Source organism: Rattus norvegicus, chromosome 15 (assembly GCF_021556685.1).
Source record: "Rattus norvegicus strain SHRSP/BbbUtx chromosome 15, alternate assembly SHRSP_T2T, whole genome shotgun sequence".
NCBI lineage: Eukaryota > Metazoa > Chordata > Mammalia > Rodentia > Muridae > Rattus > Rattus norvegicus.
This window is the reverse complement of record NC_141548.1, coordinates 102,914,304-102,935,448: the sequence shown is the minus strand read 5'-3', so window position 1 is coordinate 102,935,448 and position 21,145 is coordinate 102,914,304. Positions and strand designations below refer to the sequence as shown.

Below are 21,145 nucleotides of genomic sequence, written 5' to 3'. Positions count from 1 at the left end.
CTCTCTCTGTGTGTGTGTGTGTACATATATATATATATATATATATATATATATAGAGAGAGAGAGAGAGAGAGAGAGAGAGAGAAAGAGAGAGAGAGAGAGAGAGAGAGAGAGAGAGAGAGAGAGAGAGGGAGAGAAGCCTGGTGTTGGCTTCAAACAATTCCACTCCCAGGGACTAAACCACCATCCAAAGACTGCACATGGACAGACCCATGGCTGCAGCTGCATATATAGCAGAGGTTGGCCTTGTTGGGCACCAATGGGAGGAGAACCCCTTGGTCCTGCCAAGTCTGAATGCCCCAATCAGGGTGGGGAGGTGGGAAGGGGTGGTGGTTGGGTGGGGAATGCCCTCATACAAGAAGTGGGGGGATGAGATAGGGAGATAAGAAGGGAAACTGGGAAAGGGAACATTTAAATTTGAAATGTAAATTTAAAAAAATCCAATAAAAGAAAATATATGAGCCTATGGGGTCCATTCGTAGGTAGTCAAACCATAAGAGCAGAAGACCATGAGTTCCAGAGCCAAATCTAATAGAGAAATCGGAGGTTGAGGATGTAGCTTGGTGGTAGACTGATTCAAGCGCTATCCTTAGGCAAGCTATCTTGGGCTCTATAAGAAAGCTAAATCATGAGCCCGTGAAGAAAGAAAGAAGCCAGCAGGTTCTGTCCCTGCACTGAAAAGTAGGAGAAAGAAGAGAGAAAAACAAGCAAGGAAGTTAAGTGTCTCTTCCTGGACAGATGCAGATCTGAGAATCCATCTTCTTATAGTGGGACAAAACTTGTCACAATAGCTTGGATTTACGGGTGATCTTCTGCAGGAGGAACCATTTCACCTTTCGAGGTGACCTTTAAGAATCTTAAAATCAATCAATTTTATTTGACATCCAAATCAGTGTTCTGCCATGAATAAATGCTAGCACTTTACCTGGAGAACAAAACAGAAAAGACAGGGATATTCCTGCTAGGGCTAGGTGGAAGAAGGCTCTGGAACAAGAGTGGAACTCGTTGAGAGGTCATCAACCTGATTCAGCATGAGGAAGAACCCTGAACACCCCTCCTGTGTCCACCGATCCTGGTGGCTCACTTAACAGTCCATTCTGTGCTCACATCCTGTGGTGAGCTGTTGAGAATAAAATGGTGGACCCAAAACACATTGCCGAACACAGACTCATTTGCCTTTTTTTCATGATTGGTGGGTATCCATAGGAACCTGTGCTAGGTCGGGTATACACAGGGGCCAATTCTAGCTAGGAGGGATATATTTGGTTTTGTTGAGTTTCAAAAGCTAAGTGACTCCAGAAGTAAATTGTTTTTATTCTGAGTACTTGTTTTGAGACAGGGTCTTCCTGTCTTGTTCAAGTTTGATTTAAACTCACAATCTCCTGCGTCAACCTCCTGAATGTTAGAATTCCAGGTGTGTACCACTATACTCAGCCACTCAGTTCCTATAGACGGAGGTACCAAGAAAAGCATGAAGTGTGTGTGTGTGTGTGTGTGTGTGTGTTATTCAAGTACAAGTTTATAAGTCGTTTGAAAGAAAAATTTTCTAGCTATAATGTCTTGACAAAGCTATCTTCACAGATATTTGATAAGCCAAGAAACCAGTGTTTTGATAAAATGATTTTTCAGCCGACTTCAACACCAAGGTGTTTGATTTCAAATTTCAGTTCCACGACCTACAAACTGGCTGGTTTCAAGCAAGATCCTTAACCTCTCTCTGTGCCTCAATTTTCTCAGCTCTAACAATGCTCATTGCTAAGTCTTAAACACTGTTGTGGGCTGCAGTGGTCCACTCAGGGTGACTGCTCCATATTGACAAGAGGAGCCCTCTCAGAGATGTTGATTCCTGACATTTATAGAAAATGAGAGAGAGAGAAAGAGAGAGAGAGAGAGAGAGAGATCGGGAGTGGGGGGAGGAAGAAAAGAACATGGACTCAGGGCCAGTTGCGTTTGTCTACAGATCATTTTTTAAGATCTTTACTATGCTTAGTTGTTTCAACAAATACAAAGTACCTACTGTGTGCTGCTTACTGCTGAAAACCTTCACACTAGGAAACTGTCTTCCTTAAATTTATTTATTTTCAGTCCTGCTCCGTGTAATCGTCGACTTCGCACAACCTGGGTTCCTGGCCTGTGGGCCTGTCTGTGGGGGATGGTCTTGATCAGTAACTGATACAAGCTCCATCCTTAGGCAGGCCATCTTGGGCTCTATAGGAAAGCTAAATCATGAGCTCGTGAAGAAAGACGCCAACGACAACATTCCTCCAGGGTTTCTTCCTCGAGTTCCTAATTAAGTTCCTAGTTAAATTCCTGCCCGGACTTCCCTTAGTGAGGGACCACGACCCGGAAGTGTAAGCCAAGTAAGTCCTTTTGTTTTCTGAGTTGCTTTTGACCAGAATGGTTATCACAGCAACAGAGGTCAAACTAGAGCACGGGGAATAGGAAGATAAGCGCCAATCAAAGTGAAGTAAAATAAAGTTGGAAATGAAGAAGGAAATTATACGCTAGAATCATAGTTTCTACCCCTCTACTGTGTCTTCACTGTGTGTGTTCTCCCTCCCTCCCCCTTCCCCTCCCTCTCCCGTCTCTGTCTCTCTCTTCCTCTCTCTCTGACAAATCTGGACAGCCACTAGGGAAATGGGAGTCAATTTGGGGATTAATTGGGTTTGATGAGTTTTGAAGTTGTTCTTCTTAAACTTCTGGACCACTTAAAAAACAACAAAAATGAAACTCAAACATATTCCAGCAAAAAATTTTATAGAGAATCTCTTTCTTTCTTTTTTTCATCATATTGTTAAATTTGTAAGAAACTAATCAATTTAAAATTGATAAAGACATAGATTCAGGAACAAATTGTACAGGCCCGTTCTGAAACATGATGAAGTGCACTTATTTCTCTGACCTTGTTTTCCTTTCTCAAAATGTTCCCTATCATCGGGAACACACGGAGCTCCAAAGAACAGGCAAAGGCATGGCTGTCCTTCTCAGACCATGTCCGTGTGATCCTTCCAGAATGATGTCCTTTAAAAATTGTTCAGTTGCACGGCTAAATAAAAATTATTCTATAATATGGCCAAAGGTGTTGAACAAGCTGATCTTTTTGAAGAAGAAAATATACTTTTGGAAATATTCCTTATTGGGAAAAAATGTAGATTTGTGGAATAACAGAAAATTCTCTCTCTGTCTCTGTCTTTCCCTCTCCCCTCTCTTCCCTCCTCCCCCTCTCCCCTCTCTCTCTTCTCTCTTCCTTCCTCTCCCCTCTCTCCTTTCTCCTCCCTCCTCTCCCCTCCCCTCTCTGCTTTCCCCTTGCCCCTCTTTGCTCTCTCTTCCCTCCTTCTCTCACCTCTCTCCCCTCTCCTTCCTCCTCTTCCCTCTCTTCTCTCCCCTGCCTTCTCTCACCTCTCTCCCCTCTCCTCCCCATCCCCCTCCCTTCTCTCCCCTCTTCCCTCTCCCTTCTCCCACCTCTCCCCTACCTTCTCTCCTCTCTCCTCCCCTTGGTGCCTCCTTTTATTTTACATTCTCTTTAAAACTATCTTCTCGTTCTGAATGATGTGCATGGTATGTGCCCACGTATAGGATTGTGCACATGAGTGCAGGTGCCTTTGATGCCAAAGGAAGGACTTAATCCTCTGGAATTTTATGAGTTGCCTTCTGTGTGTGCTGGGAACCAGACTGAAGTTCTCTCACCATGCAAAGCAAGCATTCTTTTTTTCTTTTTTTTCTGGGGTGGTGCTGCTGGGGAGTTCAAAGACACAGTTTCTCTGTGTAACAGTCCTGGTTGTCCTGGAACTCCCTCTGTAGACCAGGCTGGCCTTGAACTCTGAGTATTCAAGTTTAATCCTTGAGTACTGGGATTAAGGGTGTGTACCCCCTCGCAAGCATTCTTAAATACTGAGCCATCTCTCTAGCCCGTTTTTTTTTTTTTCTATAAGAATTTCAACTTTGAGATTCCCATTTACATCTACCTTTCCAAAAATTATTCACATGTCTTCCAGGGCTGGGCAATGGCAATGCTAGCAAGGTGGATCATGGGTATGGGATTTGCAGTCGAGTGGTTCTCACAGCATCCAGCCGGCTCATCTCTGTGAAGGGAAAGGTGCTTGCCTACATCCATCTACTTAGGCAGCTTTACCATTTCAGTCGCCTGGGCTTAACGTCTGAGATTTTCAATAAAAAAAAAAAATACAGTGATTTTGTATTCTTAACGCAGCTAGGTGGTTGCCTACTGTTTTAATATCCATTCATTCCCTAGTTCAACATTATTGAACATCTGTTTGTGGTGGGTAATACTCTCTCTCTCTCTCTCTCTCTCTCTCTCTCTCTTTCTCTCTCTCTTTTTGTTTTGGTTTTCTGGTGGGAGCAGAGCTGAGTAAGGGAGAACCATGGTGAGTTAATAATTTCAAAAGAGTTTGACCTTCTTGTTGTGGCATTTCCATCAATATTTTACACATTTGGAATCACCCAGGACAGAAAAACCTGTCATCTTGTTGACTGGGCATCTGAGCCTGGTTCATGTCTCTCATCCATACCCGGTCCTAAGGAGAAAGCTGAAAGTAGTGGACTAGAACGTACCATTTTACATACCACTTACTCTACGTACGTGATAACATTAATGGCTCCTGTTAAACTTGGGAGGAAACATTCAAACTGACATGCCACTGAAGTTCAACAATCAAAATGGTTTCTGTTCCTACAACTGTCTTTGACCAACCTGGAAATCCACATTGATATTCTACAGAGACGTCAGCACCGCTTTTTCCTTGGCTGCCAGGCTCTCTAATGAACACGGTAACTACTGTTTCGTGTTTGCATAGCAACCAGTCCCTGTGATCGGGAAGCACTGCTGCTTGCTTGTCTGAAAACATTGGTAAACAGTAGCCTGAGAGGAGGCAGGCACCATTTCAACATCTGTGCATGACAGGTACAGCTCCCAGACTTGGGAATAGATTTCCCCAGAGGTGGACTAACCTGCTGTTTTCTGTATGAATTGTGTACATGGAAAGTAAGATTGAGCAGGGTCCGGTATTTTTCAAAGCACTTGCTTGGTTTCAATAATATGCTGTTCTGCTTTCAAATTCAACATTCAGATAAGCAGCATCCTTCCTGGGGTCGTCCTGCTTTCTGGGTGCTAGGGAATTGCTGATACTATGCCTGCCCTCCCTGTTAATGAGCTCTTGCTGCTTTGCATATTTCCTTGTTGTTTTGAGACAGTCTAGCTATGTACACCTGAGTAGTCTAGTACCCAGGTTGGCTTTGAACTCCAAAGGATTCTTCTTCCTCATCCTCTTCAGTGGTTGGACGAGGGGATATACCACCATGCTCGGCTTTCTCTGAATAATTTGCATTATTAGAACACTGACTTAAAACTAGCTTCTTAGAACAAACCTGTACTACAATGTTAAATGTGCTTGTCAAACTACGTGTGCCCCAAATCTCTCAACTGAAAATCTTACTCGCTCTCCCTTCTTCTGAATAATTAACTCAGAATCAAGGACTCACAAAAGGCACAGGGAAATGATGTCAGGAAGGTTTTTTTTTTTTTTCCTTGAGAAAAAGTAGCTCATCTTGGGTCAGTGCTTTAGGTAATAGAGTTTAACTGTGTCACGGATAGAGAAGAAATATAATAGCAAAGACCCAATTAAATTAAGGCGACTTTTCCCCTTCGAAGGGATTATTATGAAAACACTTGTTCCCTCAGGCTGTATTTTGCACAACCTCTTTAAAAGTTTGTCTTGTAGATAGACCTTGTTTTCCTTTTCTCCATATGGAGACATGTGTAGGGATACTTTGCCCCCAGGAGGCTTCTACCAGATCTATTTATATGGTCAAGTAGACTAGGTCATGGGCAGGCACCAGATCAGGGTAAAGTGAGAACTGGATTTCTCAAGAATAAGAAGCATGTTTTTCCCAACTGGTATTATTTCGGAATAGAAGAAATAAGTCACAAGCTCTTAAATACTAAAAATGTGTCTGAATTTTGTTCTACCTAGACAGAAAAAAAAAGAATGAATACAATCTGTATATTTTAAAACTCCTAGCAGCCTATAATTTAGTAAAGATCTCTTCACTGTGCTCCCTCCAGGTCCTGGCTGCTGCTGCACCAAAATGTTTGTAAAGCTTGGATTTGCTGTGTCTTCTCATTGTCCATCTATCCACCCACCCACCCACCATCCACCCACCCACCCATCCACCCACCCATCCATCCATCCATCCATCCATCATCCACCCACCCACCCATCCACCCACCCATCCATCCATCCATCCATCCACTCATCCATCCATTCATCCACTCACCCATCCACCCACACACCCATCCATCCATCCACTCATCCATCCATTCATCCACTCACCCATCCACCCACTCACCCATCCACCCACCCACCCATCCATCCACCCACCCACCCATCCATCCATCCACTCATCCATCCATCCATCCACTCATCCATCCATCCATCCACTCACCCATCCACTCACCCATCCACTCATCCACCCATCCATCCACTCATCCACCCATCCATCCACCCACCCATCCATCCACCCACCCACCCATCCATCCATCCATCCATCCACCCACCTATCCATCCACTCATCCATCCATTCATCCACTCACCCATCCACCCACCCACCCATCCATCCATCCACTCACCCATCCACCCACCCATCCATCCATCCACTCACCCACCCACCCATCCATCCATCCACCCCCCCACCCACCCATCCATTCACCCATGTGCTCATTCTCTATTATGCACCACTGTATCCGAGACTCTGTGCTAGGACTGTTACTAGTTTATACAATGGAGTAGATAACCTCATCATAATAACAAGTTGGCATCACCAATGAAAGCCAAGGAAGCCTGTCAAACAGTGTTGAGAATATTGACTATATTGTTTGAATAGAACCTGCCTCAGTTTCAGGATCTTGGGGCTTAAATAGCAGCAAGTCAGCATGATCACTACAAGTCAGTAATCAAAGCACCAACATGGCCTTGTCCCTTCCCTGTGCTCTATCTGCAGGAATGGATACTTTGTTGACTGTTGTAGTTTCCAATGGGTTGCAGATAAATTACTCAGATTACTAACTTTGTTCTCATAAGAGTCCCCACTTTATTTCACCTCTGTGTCCAAATTTTCCTTTTCATGTAATAATAAAGATATAAATCATTTAGATTAAGGGACCACCCTCTTCCATATTAATATCACCAGACTATCTATCTATCTATCTATCTATCTATCTATCTATCTATCTATCTATCTATCTATCTATCTATCTTTATTTGTGTGTTAATGTATGTGTGTTATGTATGTCTGGGCGTGTGTGTGTGTGTACATGTATGTGTGTCAGCAAGAAGTTGACGTCAGATGTCATTCCTCAGTTGTTTCTCCACTTTACTATTTATTTATGTTTGACACAGGTTCTGTTACTGAACCAGAATTTCATCAATTTAGCTATACAGGCTGGCTAGGAAGCTCTAGGGTGCTCTTGTCTCTGCCTCCCCAGCCTTGGCATTATAGATGCATGTTGATACATCATGACTGAATATGTGGGTCCTGAAAACCGAAATTGGATCTCTATGCTTTGTGGCAAATGCTTCACAACTGAGCCGTCTCTCTCATCCTTCATCTGATGTCAACAGGGGCATTTGCCGTTGCTTCACTTCCAGATACTGTCGCTTCTGAGGTAGCGCAGTTAGGGTATCATCACTGACTTCCATTACCTATCTACTTATTTATTCCTGGAGAGAATGAAGACAGTTACGGATAACAGTACCGAATCCCACGGGGTGAGTAAGGACCGTGAGGTGAATGGCAGATGTGTGAGAATGTGTGCATACATGTGTGTGCATATGTGCACAGTGGTAAAGGTGAAAGTGACACGCATTCCAGGCAATGGCAGTGCCATCAGCAAATGTCACCGTTGTTGATAGCGGCACACTGGGAGATTATATGGCTACCTAAACTGGGGCATAAACCCATAGAACTGTGGCCCTTGATTTAATGTCATTGTTGACATTATTAAATACTGACAGCATTCTCTCCCCAAGACTTGGAAGATATCGTTTGCTTGTGTGGTGACCAGGTGAGCAAACAGAACTATCAGGGAGGGATTCAGCAGCCAAACTGGCCTACTAGGCCGTAGGGCCAGGTGTCAATGTGGGAGGGTTTCCCCCACAGTGTTCAAGATAGTGCAGCCTTCATAAAGTGGTTCTTCTAGAATTGGCATTACTGGCTGCACAGGTTGGGGGGTTGGGAAACTGACTTAACAACTGAAACCTCTTTATCTCCTGAGGTAGGAAAGGGTAGAATACGGAGTGTAGACCCAGGACACCTACTTGGGTTGTCACCACACATGATATCATCATGATATGCCCTCTGCCATCACAGAGTACTCCTCTGCCTGAACCAGCTTCTACTTGCCTACAGCTGGCAGCTGAGTGCCACCTCTGTCCCAAGCTCCTGAGTGGCTGGCTTGTTTCAGGAAGAAGGGGCTTTTTTAAAATTTGTACAGCAAACACACAGTATCTGGGCTCTGTTTGTTCTTCTCCACCAGCCCAGGAATATAAACCCGGGAAAAGCAAAGGGGAAGGTGTGGCCAGATTGTGAAAAGGGCTGTCCTCCAGCAACTGCCGCTGGGAGCTTCTTCCCTGGGAGAACTATTGGTTCTTGAACACCGTTAGTGTTTGCTTTGGTCCTGGTTTCCTTCAGATCTTGCAGCGAGATGTGGGCTCTTTGTTGTTTGTGGGTGGGCTACAAATCTGACCTGAAGTCATGTGCATGCTCTGGCTAACTAAGGTCCCCCTGTTGTCTCATTAGCCTCATTCCACCCTGATCATCAGAACACAGAAGCAGACAGTTTACAAGACCTTTGTCTTTCCGCCATCAAAGGCCTTGAGTCTCCTGTCCTCAACACCAACCTGAGGTCTTCTCTGATCACCCAGATCTCATGTAGGTGTGAAAATGAGCCCGAGTTGTGATAAATCTTTAAAACTAACTACTAATAAATTTCTTCGTTAAGGTTTATTCTCCCGTGAGCGGTGCATAAGATGACTATCATAGCTACATGCAGACTACATTGGTGGAGAGAGGCCAAGCCATGCTGTCTCCTTTTCCTTCCTTAATGGACACCCTGACTTCCTCTTGGGGGCTGTGAAGGAACTGTGAACATCAGTAGGTTCTCATGAACCACAGAGTCTCTGCGCCTGTTTTGTGATTTCCTTCAGGCATGAGCAGTGGAGGACTGTCATCACAAGAGAAACATCCTACATGTGAAAGGAACAGGTGTCAGATAGAAAAACCACTTGCCTGTCTATCCAGGAGCACTCTCTCTGCAGAAGACAGATCTATGAGCCCCTAACAATATCTTGCCCTTCTCACTTCAACAAGGCTGGACCCTGGTAAGTCCTCTGATTCCCGTTCTCCCATCACGAGTTTCCTCATTAGGGTCAGTCAGTTGGGTGAGGACCTCAGTTGGATGTTCTCTTCTGTCTCTATACCTCTATGTTAAAACAGAGCCTTCGTGTTTCTAAATCTCCATCTTCCTCTAGTAAAAAGCAAATCCAAAACTCGGTGCAGGTGTATCTTCACCAACGCCCACTAGTCACTGTGGATCAGCCGAGGGCTTGATCGAGCACTTGTCTGTCACCTGTCCTTATCTGGGATGCTCATGTTCTATTTGGGTAATGAAAGGCATTCATGACCACTCAGAGCATACTGTTCTGTGATAAATACATCCTCTACGCACTTCCAAGGTGATGCTTAAACTTGTTCATTCATAGAAATCTTCCAGTTATAGTAATTATAAAACAAAAACAAAAAACAGTGCGGCGTCTGCTCACAGGTTTTTTCCCCCCACTCCTCCTGGAACCAACGAGAATTTAAGATGTTGTTATTTCAGGGGCAAGTGTAAGAGTTGTAAAACACACCAAGGATGTGCCTCAGTCTCCAGAGCGAGGTGTGATTTAGGAACAAGAGAATTTAGGCGACGGTTTTGATAGGGATCAATGAGAATAGAGCCATGCCTCCAGATGTGTGAGGGCAAGAGAGGATGCTGGGATCTTAGCACTCAGGAGTCAGAAGTCATGTTTACTTCTCTGCTGGAGGATGTAGCTCAGTGGTGAAGCACTTGGCCAATGCAGGCAACACGCTGGATTCAGTCACAGGTCGCAGAAACATTCTTTTCCCTGTTAAGTGCAGTTAGGAACCAACTTGTATCAGTGAACGCAAGTGTCCAAAGCATGCTTCTTCACAGAGTCACCCACCTGTGAGAGTCACCTACCTGTGAGAGTCATCTGCCTGTGTGGATCACCTACCTGTGCAGGCCACCTATGAGAGTCACATACCTGTATGGGTCACTATCTGTGCGAGTCACCTGGAAGTTCCCTTTGAAAGACAGCTCGCAGGTAATGCTAATGCTTTCACTCGTAATTTACAGTCTAAGTAGCAACAAACATCTTCGACCAAGCTTAGAAAGACTCACACCTTCAGTCCCAGAATCTGGGTGACATTGCCCCATTTCAGTTGGAAAAAATTTGAATTAACTTTCCTGTCGTTGATATTTTCTAAATTATTGAATCAGGGAAAAGAATTGTGAAGAACCGAAAGGAGTTTCTATTTTGCAGGCTGCCAAACACCCACAGTGACAGCAAGTTCAGAAGCCTTGGCCGTGATTCCAAGGAGCTGGTCATTTCCTCAGGAACGAAAAGCAGTGGTCAGAGTATGGTTAGCTGAGCTCCACGCAGCAGGACAGCCACGCAGGTGTCACAAAATCAGAACGCTGCAGTCAGAGGGAAGTGGCCGGCCAAGTCTGCCCATGGTGCCAACACCCATTCGAAGCATGCCCTCAGATCAAGGAAGACAGGACACCCTCCTGTGGTGAATCAGTGGGGGCTGATGGTAGGCTTAACTGGCTGTTATGACCACACATGTTACATTGCACAAACACAGTGGTCGGAAGTCTATCTTCAGTGACCCCCACCTGTAAACCCAGAGGTGATCAGGGCAGTCATGCAAGGTAGATTTTATGGATGGCATGATATTAAATTTTAAATGATGTCTTTATGCCTTTCAAAGATGACTACATACTCTTTAAGTAAATTCATGAGCTTACCTCTCTCTCTCTCTCTCTCTCTCTCTCTCTCTGTCTCTCTCTCTCTCTCTCTCTCTCTGTGTGTGTGTGTGTGTGTGTGTGTGTGTGTGTGTTTAGTTGCATCTCAACTGACTACTTGAGTTTGTGCTACTTCTTCACTGAGCTTCCAGTAGGGTAAGTGCAACCTAAATGTAGTTAGAAACAAAGAGATTAGGCACAAGCAGCCCGTCATTTCTAGTAGACAGGAGGCATCCTGTTCTGGTGGCTATGGAGCAGGGGCATCCTGTTCTGGTGGCTATGGAGCAGGGGCATCCTGTTCTGGTGGCTATGGAGCAGGGGCATCCTGTTCTGGTGGCTATGGAGCAGGGGCATCCTGCTCTGGTGGCTATGGAGCAGGGGCATCCTGCTCTGGTGGCTATGGAGCAGGGGCATCCTGCTCTGGTGGCTATGGAGCAGGGGCATCCTGCTCTGGTGGCTATGGAGCAGGGGCATCCTGTTCTGGTGGCTATGGAGCAGGGGCATCCTGTTCTGGTGGCTATGGAGCAGGGGCATCCTGTTCTGGTGGCTATGGAGCAGGGGCATCCTGTTCTGGTGGCTATGGAGCAGGGGCATCCTGTTCTGGTGGCTATGGAGCAGGGGCATCCTGTTCTGGTGGCTATGGAGCAGGGGCATCCTGTTCTGGTGGCTATGGAGCAGGGGCATCCTGTTCTGGTGGCTATGGAGCAGGGGCATCCTGTTCTGGTGGCTATGGAGCAGGGCATCCTGTTCTGGTGGCTATGGAGCAGGGGCATCCTGTTCTGGTGGCATCCTGTTCTGGTGGCTATGGAGCAGGGGCATCCTGTTCATCCTGTTCTGGTGGCTATGGAGCAGGGGCATCCTGCTCTGGTGGCTATGGAGCAGGGGCATCCTGTTCTGGTGGCTATGGAGCAGGGGCATCCTGCTCTGGTGGCTATGGAGCAGGGGCATCCTGTTCTGGTGGCTATGGAGCAGGGGCATCCTGTTCTGGTGGCTATGGAGCAGGGGCATCCTGTTCTGGTGGCTATGGAGCAGGGGCATCCTGTTCTGGTGGCTATGGAGCAGAGGCATCCTGCTCTGGTGGCTATGGAGCAGGGCATCCTGCTCTGGTGGCTATGGAGCAGGGGCATCCTGCTCTGGTGGCTGTGGAGCAGGGGCATCCTGTTCATCCTGCTCTGGTGGCTATGGAGCAGGGGCATCCTGCTCTGGTGGCTATGGAGCAGAGGCATCCTGTTCTGGTGGCTATGGAGCAGGGGCATCCTGTTCTGGTGGCTATGGAGCAGGGGCATCCTGCTCTGGTGGCTATGGAGCAGGGGCATCCTGTTCATCCTGTTCTGGTGGCTGTGGAGCAGGGGCATCCTGTTCTGGTGGCTGTGGAGCAGGGGCATCCTGCTCTGGTGGCTGTGGAGCGGGGCATCCAGCTCTGGCGTTTCTATAGCTTTTCTCAGCAGAGCTCCGCTTCCATGGAAGCATCTTGCTGTTTATTAGTGGGGCTACTTTTTCTTTTGTCAACGAGCATGAACATGGCCAGTGCAGCAAAGGAAGCCAAATGCAGCCTGCATTCTCCTTACAATGGCATAAATCATACAACTGGCTTGAAATGCAGCCGTGTAGCTCCAGACGACGCAGTCTCCCTGGAGGTCTTTCCCCTACCAGAAAAACTGTCTTTCAGACATAAGAAAAATCACTTTATACTCAGTAAGTATAATGACCTTAGAAGGACATATGGATGAAAAAGAGTGGAAGAGGATTGCCTCTGGGACAAAAAAATTATTTAAAATGTGGCTCAAGTGTAGACATTAACCATCAATATAGAGAGCAACCTGTAATGAGAAAATGGAAAATGTGTTTTAACGCAAATAAAAATAGCTAAAAGAATTCCCAAAGTCTGTCTGTATAATTAGACCCTTGGCCCCATGAAATCTAAACCAAGGAATCAAACACCGCTAACCCGAGTCCTTTGAAAACATGGCCGTAGGAGTTGGACTCCACTCGAGATTGTACGTATGCAGCTGAAGGGGCTGGATTGCTCATGTGCTGCCCTTCTCTAAGTCAAAGAATCACCAGCCTATTTAAAACATTTCTTTCTCAATAATCAAAAAAGATCCCTCTGTTCTTATGATCTTTCCAACACTGTTTACAGGGCCTCACGTGGTTGTCTGCACTATGTTGGAACTGCTTCCTTTATTCAAGGTGAAATAGCTGGTTGAAATAGCTTATCCATTCCTATACTCACACATGCATGTACCCATTATCTGTATGTCCATGCACCCATTCATGCATCCATCCATGCACCCATCCATACACTCATCCATCCACCCCATCCATCCATCCATCCATCCATCCATCCATCCATCCATCCACCCACCCATGCACTCATCCATCCATCCATCCATCCATCCGTGCATCCATCCATCCATCCATCCGTGCATCCATCCACCCACCCATCCATGCACTCATCCATCCACCCATCCATGCATCCATCCATGTACCCATCCCTGTACCAATGCATTCATCCATGAACCCACTCATCCATCCACCCATTTATGCGTCCATCCATCCACCCATCCGTGCATCCATCCATGTACCATCCCTGTACCAATGCATTCATCCATGAACCCACTCATCCATCCACCCATTTATGCATCCATCCATCCATCCATCCACCTATCCGTGCATCCATCCATGTACCCATCCCAGTACCAATGCATTCATCCATGAATCCACTCATCCATCCACCCATTTATGCATGTCTGAGGGAGGGGATAGACTTACAAGTTGATCATTAGATTGGAGTTTGGAAATTTTCTTCATTACAGAGGTATAGTGAAGGTCAGGGGTGGAAAATGGGAGAAAAGCACACACACAACTGACCTGGCAGCTGGCACATTGATACATTTTAGGGAAGTGCTTAGTGAGGCAGGCATGGCGAAGCTGTGTCATCTGTTCCCTTCTCTTTGTGAATGAGCACTAGATCTCAGGGTTAGCAGAATATTGATGGTTTGCTCCTGGTTTGCTCCTGGTGGGGGTATATACCATCACTTATATTGGCAGCTTGTGTCTTGGTCTATTTTGTGCTTCTGAGTCTGGAAAATTTACAAAGAGCAAAATTTGTTTCTTATACTTCCAGTAGCTGTGAGTCCAAAGCTGAGGTGACACCTCTGGTGAGGGCCTGTGGCTGCATCGTCTTGTGATTGGAGACAAGAAGGCAAGTGTACCCACAGATCTGCACATGAGAGAGAGGAAAGGGAAGGGAAGGGAGTCCACCCATTTGCTCATTGGGAATCCACTCTTGCTGCCTGGAGCACACTCATGGGGAAAACATTCATACATGTATGAGAACAAGATACCTCTTGTTGCCACTGCCTCTGGAATGAAGTTTGCAACATAAGAAACTGTGGAGGATACATCCAACCACAGTGCCTGACTTTTTCCCTTCTAAATGTAATGTGTATCTTCACTATTATCTACCTTCAAATTAAAATGATATGAATTCATGGCTTAGCTAAATGTCTCAACTGTTTCTCTGATGCCAACTTAAAACTAGTTTTGTACTTGGTTTATTCTGGCAATTTGTTGTTTCTCTTAAGTTTCAGTTTTCAATGGCAAATGAGTGATTAACCCTTCCTAGAACACACACAGAGACACAGAACAACACACACACACACATACACACGAACATACACAAACACACACAGAGACAAGCACACACACACACTCCCCCTCATAGAGCCATATACATATGTAATACACAAATGCAAATATATGTGCACACACAGAAAGACACACATATATAGACACAAACATACACACACACATACAAGCACACCCACAACCACAGGCACACAAACATACAATACACACAGACAGACACACACATATATAGACACAAACACATGCATACACACAGAGACACAGACACATATATAGACACAAAAACATGCATATACACAGACAGACACACAGGCAGATAAGCACACATGTTCCCCCCACAGGGACACACACACACATACAGTACATACATGCATATATAGGTGCACACACAGAGAGACAGAAATGCATGCATACATATAGACCTAGACACATACACACACCTCCCCCCACAGACACACACACATGCAATACACAGAGACATAGACACAGTCGTACACACATGCACATATGTGCACACAGAGAGACACAAACACACACACACATACACATATATAAACACATGCACACACAGACACGCACACACAAACAAGCATACACACTACACCCACAGTCACACACACATGCACTATACAGATGCACATATATGTCTACACAGAGAGACAGACACATACATATAAACATAAACACATGTACACACATGCAATACACACATGCACATATGTGCATATACAGAGAGACAGACACAAACACATGCCTACACACAGGCATAGACACACACACACACACACACACACACACACACACACACACACACACACACAAAAGCGCAATCCTTTGCCTCCGTGCTCTATCCTGGAGTCGACCCTGCCTGCATTTATTGCTGTTATGTTCTGGACCCCCTCTTGACCATCTCTGTGGTCAAGTCTTTCCTTGACTGCTCCTTGTGTGTGATTACTTATTTCCTGGGTACAATAACTTAAAAAAAATCAGTAGACTCCTTTGTTCCAGAGGCTCTTTTTCCTGACAGCCTGCTGAGCAAAGGGGCAGAGAGGTGCAGTGAACCCTGAGTGTCTGATATTTTCTTGTTAGGCTCCCACATGAGTGACAGTGAGGCTGTCTGTAAGAAACTAGATGGGAACTAGATCCTGTTCAGAGTTCGATGGTGTGTATTGATTATTTATGGTCACTCGCCAGCAGGGTATTGAGAACTTTCCTAGCACCCCGAATATTGATCATCTGTTTTACATCCAAAAAGCTTCATGAACTTATTTTTGTTGCTAGGATTCTGAAATGTAAGAAGAGCTTGTGTGGGCAGAGGCCTTTTCTATACTTTGTGTCTTCACTTGGAAGTATTTTTATTGTAGAAACTCATGTGTTTCAGTTTTATAAATTGTGTTTATACTGGACTGAACCTCTGAAACTGTAAACCAGCCCCAATTAAATGTTGTCCCTTATAAAAAATAAATTTTATTTGTGGCATTTCTCAGATATTTTTCCACTTTCTGTTTTTTTTTCTAACTCAAGTCCATATCTCTTAAGTTTGAAATAGAAATCAGTAACCTGGCTTTATTTTATTTTATTTTTATTTTGAGGCCAGGTCTGAAGAGGCTGAAACTGGCATCAAGCTCATCATGTAGCCAAGGGTAACTTTGAACTCAGATATTTCAGTCTCCTTCACAATGGAATGCTACATTACTGGATCTGTGCCACCATGCTTGGTTTATGTGGTTCAGTGAATGGGACCCAGGGTGGTGTGTGTTAGAAATGGACTCTTCCAACTGAGTTACTTTTTCTCCTCACTACTGATCTGTCTGTGTCTTCTCCATTCTTTCTAGAACGTTCCCCGAGTCCCATCTTCTGATTCATATATTGAAAACTTTCTTTTTCTTGTCTTGTTTTATTTGTGTTGTCTGAGGTTACTTTCTGTTGAGTGGGCTTGGTTTGGGGAAACAATTCCAAGTAGAGTATCAGTTTCTCGTGACAATTTCCAGGTTCACTAACCTGCCAGATTGTTCAGGGTACACCGTTCTGCTCTACTTCCTGGAAGGTATTATTATCATTATTAGAATACAAACATCAGATAGAGAAAAGGGATTAAAACCAAAGCATTTCTCACGCTCCAGAACATCAACTTTCACATGGCCCTTGAGCCTTTGTAGTCCCTTCCCTCATAGGTTCCGCGTATCACTTCTCAGCTCCATATTCACACGTAGTACTATGCATGACATTTTCTGGAGATATGAGAGCAAACATCTACTCATCACACATGAAGCACCGAAGCCAGACCAAACCCAACCTGCTGAAACAGAGTTTACGAGTCTAACATAAACGTGGTTGAAGGGATCCTTCTAGGAGCCTGGATGAACTGAATAGGTACAAACATAGGTGACAAGATATAGAGGTTAAGTATAGATATGTCCAACCAAACATTAGTGTTGCTCCTCTGTGCCTATGAGTAAAGATGACCGTTTGGAATGGCATGATCTCTCAGATGGACATTAGATACAATCGGTGCACCCTTGTAGACATGGTGGCAAGTTCTCTCTGTGCTCAAACACTAATTTTTTCTTATCCACTCCAATAAACTAACTTTTAGCCTTCTCTTACTGTAGGAGGAAAGGAACATGATCATGGAGTTTTACAGACCCAGAGGAGAAGTGTGGGGTTTCAGAACTCTTAAACAGACGTTAAACAAAGCTGATGCTTTTAGTCCTCCCTCTTGACCTCAGACGTGCTCAGTGCTGCCACAGCTGGGACGCTGCTCTGTGTCATCAGTTGTTGGGCAGATTTCTAGCCAATCTCTAACTCTGCAGCTTGCCCCTGTTCTTCTCTGTTAAGGGCTAATAGTTTTGTGGTCTTTTGTGACAGAAGGAACGGAAACAGAGACTCAATATACCTCTGGCCCGAAAGTCCAACTGAATAAGGTTCTCATATCCCTTTGTGGTGAGAAGAGTTTCAAGCTGTCTAGAAAAAGAAAAAGAAAAACAAAATCTCCACTTTGAGTTGACTCAGAGGTCGCTGCAAAGGCCTAGTGACCCCACAGTCAACATTAAACACAACCTTTCCTGCAACACAACAACATGTACCTTCACCAAGCCACGTCACCATGTTCCATTGTGGGGCAGGTGCAGCAAGGAAGAACAGGCCTGGAATGAGTAAGGTGGAGGGTCCGAACCCCAAAAATCTCATCTTGAGGATCACATAACCCAGGGCACCTAGCCCCATAACCCTCACCCCTTTTATAGCCTTTTGGCCAAATTACAGGTTTAAGCACATGACATCCCTCTTCATGCAAATAAAGCATTCCCAGCACCTCGGCCACAGCCATAACACACACACTCCTACTCCACAAGGTTTATATAGCCCTTGTTACCCCTTATACAGAGAGCTGCTGTTTTACAGAAAAGCGTCTAGAAGACCTGCTTCACATTCCCCCATAAAGAAGAACTGTAACACTGAAAATTCATCCTGGAAAAGGTCTCCTTTTCCAGCACTCACTTGGCTGGCCAGACCTAGATCCTGAGAACTCGCCTGCCTGGACAGTCCTAGCTCCTTCATTCCAGCCCAGCATGCAATGGTACCTGAATACCCCAAAGGGAAGAAACCAGGTCCACATTCCATCTCCATGTGCTACATAACCATGGCTCGTGATGTTCCCGGCTTGGCCAACTACTATACGTTTGGTCATTCTGTAACTCTCCATGATTCACCGGTCTTTGTAAAAATACGTATATTTTTCTCTTGGAAAAATTTTCCAAGTCTCAAGGCAACCCAAGGAGAACGCCAGGATTTGAGCCATTGCCTGGAGCTTTCCTGATTGGTTAGAATGCATCTGGCAATTGAGAAATAGCTAATCCTGTTCCAGCTTCACGCAGCCTCAGAGTTCACACCGTGCATGCTGTTAAATTTAGGTTTGCAGCTCCAAAAGGTAAGGAGACATCGCAGCATGAATAACTGCAAAGAGCAAATGGTATTTCTGGGCAAATCACTTAACACAAATGTTTGCTGGGCAAGTCAAACGCCTTGCCCGTTGCCTTTATCCTATGTCTTGTGGACCCAGCTGTGGTGAAGTGGGAGATGGCTAGGCGCAGGCATACTCTGGATTGGAAAAATTCTACATGTTTGGTTATGAGGTTGGCACACACACACACACACACACACACAAATACACAGACACACACACAGACACACACACAGATACATACAAACACACACACACAGACACAAACACACACATACACACACAAATACACAGACACACAGACATACAGACACAAACACACACACACAAATACACAGACACACAGACACACACACAGACACACAGACATACACAGACACATACAAATACACACAGACACACAGACACAGACACAGACACAGACACACACACACACACACACCCCTGTCACACTGGGCATCCACATGGCTCTAACCCACCAGGATAAAAGCAAACTCAATCAACTGTTGGCCTAGACTCTTCCATGTCTTTGTGCTCAGTGGGCTGGGAGATGACTCAGTGGAATACTTCAGGCCCATTACTTTGCCAGGTTTTCTAATTTCACTTCCAGGAGAACAACTCCCCTGTAGAGACAGGAGAGAGAGGCAGCCATCATCATAGCATGAAACCAGGAAGATGAATGACATTATTAGGGACAAAGCTGTGCTTCACAGGGAGGTAGAGATGTGAGTTGTCTGTCCATGATATTGGGAATAATATGTGCTTAGGACCCAGCCTCTGCCACACCCGTGGTTTGTCTTTGGACCACTGACCCTCTCCAAATTCATCATCTAGAAAATTGACGTACCAAAAGGCAGCATCTATAGGGAATAGGGACAAAGGAGACTCTGATCTTTGCCCTTCTGTTGGCTCATCAGTCTTTAGGTACCTGCTCTAGTACACTGTTGCCACAGACAGCGCAGAGAGCTCGAGAGCACATCAACGGAGCTGCCTATGATGTGGCCACACGGGAGGCTGTGTCTCCTTTCTGGGGAGGTATCAGAGCTGCCACCTGAGATCCAGGGAGTGATTTAGCAAGCCTGAGGAGGGTGCAGTGTTGACATTAAATATTTACCAAGCACACACGGCACACAGTGAGGCAGATGGAGTCATCTCCAGCAATGCTTCCCTGATGATGAGGCACTAGCCGTCCATCCAAGCACAAGGCAGATACCCTCATCCAATCCCTCACGGTGCCTTAGGAAACAGTGTTGTCTCCTCAGTGCCTGCCAGGCTGGGATGCTATCCTGTCACTCTCCCCCCTCGATTCGCACCCACATAGTTCACTGGCAGAGCACTGCATCTTCAAGATAAACAGTCACAGTGACAGTGGGTCTTGGCTCAGTATCATTGCCTCATCAAATCCACACACACCCAGCAAGCAGATTGTATGGAAAGTCCCCATGTTCACAGTTGTGTTGAAGCCTTTGCTCCTGTCTAGGCATTTCTAATTTGAAACAAGAATGTCCTCTCCTCTCTCTGTGCATGTCTCTGTCTATCTCTGTCTGTCTGTCTACAAGTCTACAAGTATATGTCTGCTAATGCACATTTGTCTACACTTGTATTTGTACCAAGAAAGGAATTCATAAACCCATTTTTCCTCATTCAATAATACTAATTACTGCTACCAAATACCATTTCCCATTACATCACATCCTATGAACAATACTCACTAATTCTGAAACTGCTAGGCATATTTTAGCATATTTTTTTTGAAATTTTTACCAAAGTGGTCAATATCAACCCAACTGTTATGTGAGAGTGTTTCGTAGTCTCTAGGACCGTGGGTTGTTAGTCTTTGTCAAAGAAGTTGTTCAGAACACTTTTAGGATTGCAGCAAAATTGAGCAGAAGGTGCTAAGATTTCCCTCAGGCTTCTGCCCGCCATGAACGTACTGCCTCCAGCACCACCCACCAGAGGGGTGCACTTGTTATGCCCGCCAGACCGGGCCCATCGCGACTACAGACCTAAGTGTTACCCTCTCTGTGTTCAAGCTATATGGAGAATTAGCAATGGACCATGGACTGTTTCTTAGCTCTTCAAGTCTTTTTAATTTAGAATCCTTGGCCACTAATACAGAGCTGTTTCTCTCCAGGTTACAGAGGCAGAATTTCCTCTATGAAGCACACAGGACACACTCTCTCTCTCTCTCTCTCTCTCTCTCTCTCTCTCTCTCTCTCTCTCTCTCTCTCTCTCTCTCTCTCTCCGTAAGCCTGGGCATCCTCAAGTCCATTATCTGGGCTCCAATCTATTTTGAAATTTATTCCCCAGAATCTCAACCAAACACTTACCTGTCAGAGTTGAACTTGGTTTGTTATTCCCTGACTCTTGGGTAGCCAATGACTCCTTTCTCACCAAGTTCTTAACCCTGTGGACTCCTCTGCTTCCCA

The 21,145-nt window shown here is 45.3% G+C and overlaps 1 protein-coding gene across 1 annotated transcript; it reads left to right on the top strand.

Moving 5' to 3' along the window:
* The first annotated feature begins 10,540 nt into the window (after nt 1-10,540).
* LOC148001150 (uncharacterized) lies at nt 10,541-16,220 on the top strand. The gene is made up of 2 exons (XM_087587140.1): nt 10,541-13,294; nt 14,232-16,220. Exon 1 carries the CDS (start codon nt 11,354-11,356, stop codon nt 12,587-12,589), a length of 1,236 nt encoding a protein of 411 aa, XP_087443266.1. The 5' UTR covers nt 10,541-11,353; the 3' UTR covers nt 12,590-13,294; nt 14,232-16,220.
* The last annotated feature ends 4,925 nt before the right edge of the window (nt 16,221-21,145 follow it).

Excerpts from the sequence above, each read along its gene's own strand:
- LOC148001150 (XM_087587140.1), top strand. The coding sequence starts at position 11,354 with ATGGAGCAGGGGCATCCTGTTCTGGTGGCTATGGAGCAGGGGCATCCT.